Source organism: Nicotiana sylvestris, chromosome 2, assembly GCF_000393655.2.
Source record: "Nicotiana sylvestris chromosome 2, ASM39365v2, whole genome shotgun sequence".
NCBI classification, from domain to species: domain Eukaryota; kingdom Viridiplantae; phylum Streptophyta; class Magnoliopsida; order Solanales; family Solanaceae; genus Nicotiana; species Nicotiana sylvestris.
In genome coordinates this window covers 10680517-10681862 of record NC_091058.1, presented here as the reverse complement: position 1 = coordinate 10681862, position 1346 = coordinate 10680517, and the positions used below count along the sequence as shown (strand labels likewise).

General features: G+C 41.0%; 1 protein-coding gene across 1 annotated transcript; it reads left to right on the top strand.

Moving 5' to 3' along the window:
• The first annotated feature begins 377 nt into the window (after positions 1-377).
• On the top strand, positions 378-1052 carry LOC138882373 (uncharacterized). Its single transcript, XM_070163074.1, has one exon. The coding sequence runs from the start codon at positions 378-380 to the stop codon at positions 1050-1052; it is 675 nt and encodes a 224-aa protein (XP_070019175.1).
• The last annotated feature ends 294 nt before the right edge of the window (positions 1053-1346 follow it).

Genomic DNA, 1346 nt, shown 5'->3' with positions numbered 1-1346 from the left:
TTTCAAGGGAAAAGAAACAACTCTCAAGGCCCGAATCAACAACAATGATGGCCTCAAGGTAATTAGAATTCTAACAACCAAAGTAATTGGAATAATAACAACAATCAAGAAAATTGGAGTAGTGGAAATAATCAAGGCAATTGGAGTGGAAAAAATCAAGGATAATGGGGAGATAACAATCAAGGGAGATGGAACAATAATCAAGGCAATCGGGGGTCGGGTTTTCAAAGACCCCCGATGTATCAACAACCGAGTAACTCGCGTCCTTATACTTGGGACGAATTAAGAATATGTTCAAACAAATGATGGAGAAAAATGCCAACTCTGATGCCTAACTAGCCTCACACAACACATCAATTCGCAACTTGAAAGTTCAAATGAGGCAAATCTCACAAGCTCTAAACACTCGTCCAAAGGGAGCATTGCTAAGTGACACGGTTGTGAACCCAAGGGGTGGGAACAACAAGGGACATGCCATGGCCGTTACTACAAGGAGTGGAAAATGTGGGGATGCACCCACCTCAAATCAAAGGAAATTTGTGGATGATGAGCAAGTATTGCAAGAAGATCAGAGACCGGACAATGTGGTTCAAGCAAATGATGAAGTGCAAATTAATATTGATGACAATGTGGAGGAAGCTCATGAGGAAGTGAACCCGTCTAGGGATCATATTATTGACATACCAGAACCGATAGTGCAAAAGGCTAAGGCACCAATGCATAGGCCTCCTCCTCCATATCCTCAAAGGCTTGCCAAGAAAAATGGTGAGAATCAATTCAAAAAGTTCATTGACATGATGAGGAGTCTATCCATCTTGCCATTAGTTGAATCCTCGGAGCAAATGCCCGATTATGCAAAGTTTATGAAAGATTTGGTGACAAAAAAACGGTCGATGAATTGTGAAACTATCAAAATGACTCATCAAATGAGTGAAATTATACATTCCATGGCTCCCAAATTGGAAGATCCCGGTGCTTTCCCAATCCCTTTTACCATTGGAAGTGCCGAGTTGCTAAAGCACTTTGTGATCTTGGGGCAAGTATCAACTTGATGTCCTATTTGGTTTTCAAAACTTTGGGAATTGGGCAACCAAGACTATCTATGAGATTACAAATGACCGATCGTACTATGAAGAGACCATTGGGAGTGATTGAGGATGTATTGGTTCGAGTTGATAAATTCATTCTTTCGGTGGATTTTGTCATTCTTGATTGTGAAGTTGATTATGAGGTGCCGATTATTCTTGGTAGACCTTTCCTTGCTACGAGAAAGGCTCTAGTTGACGTTGAAGTCGGAGAACGTACCTTCCAGCTTGGTGATGAAAAAGTAGTTTTCCATGTGTGTA

What these genes read in the sequence shown, in the direction of transcription:
- LOC138882373 (XM_070163074.1), top strand. Translation starts at nt 378, where the DNA reads ATGAGGCAAATCTCACAAGCTCTAAACACTCGTCCAAAGGGAGCATTG.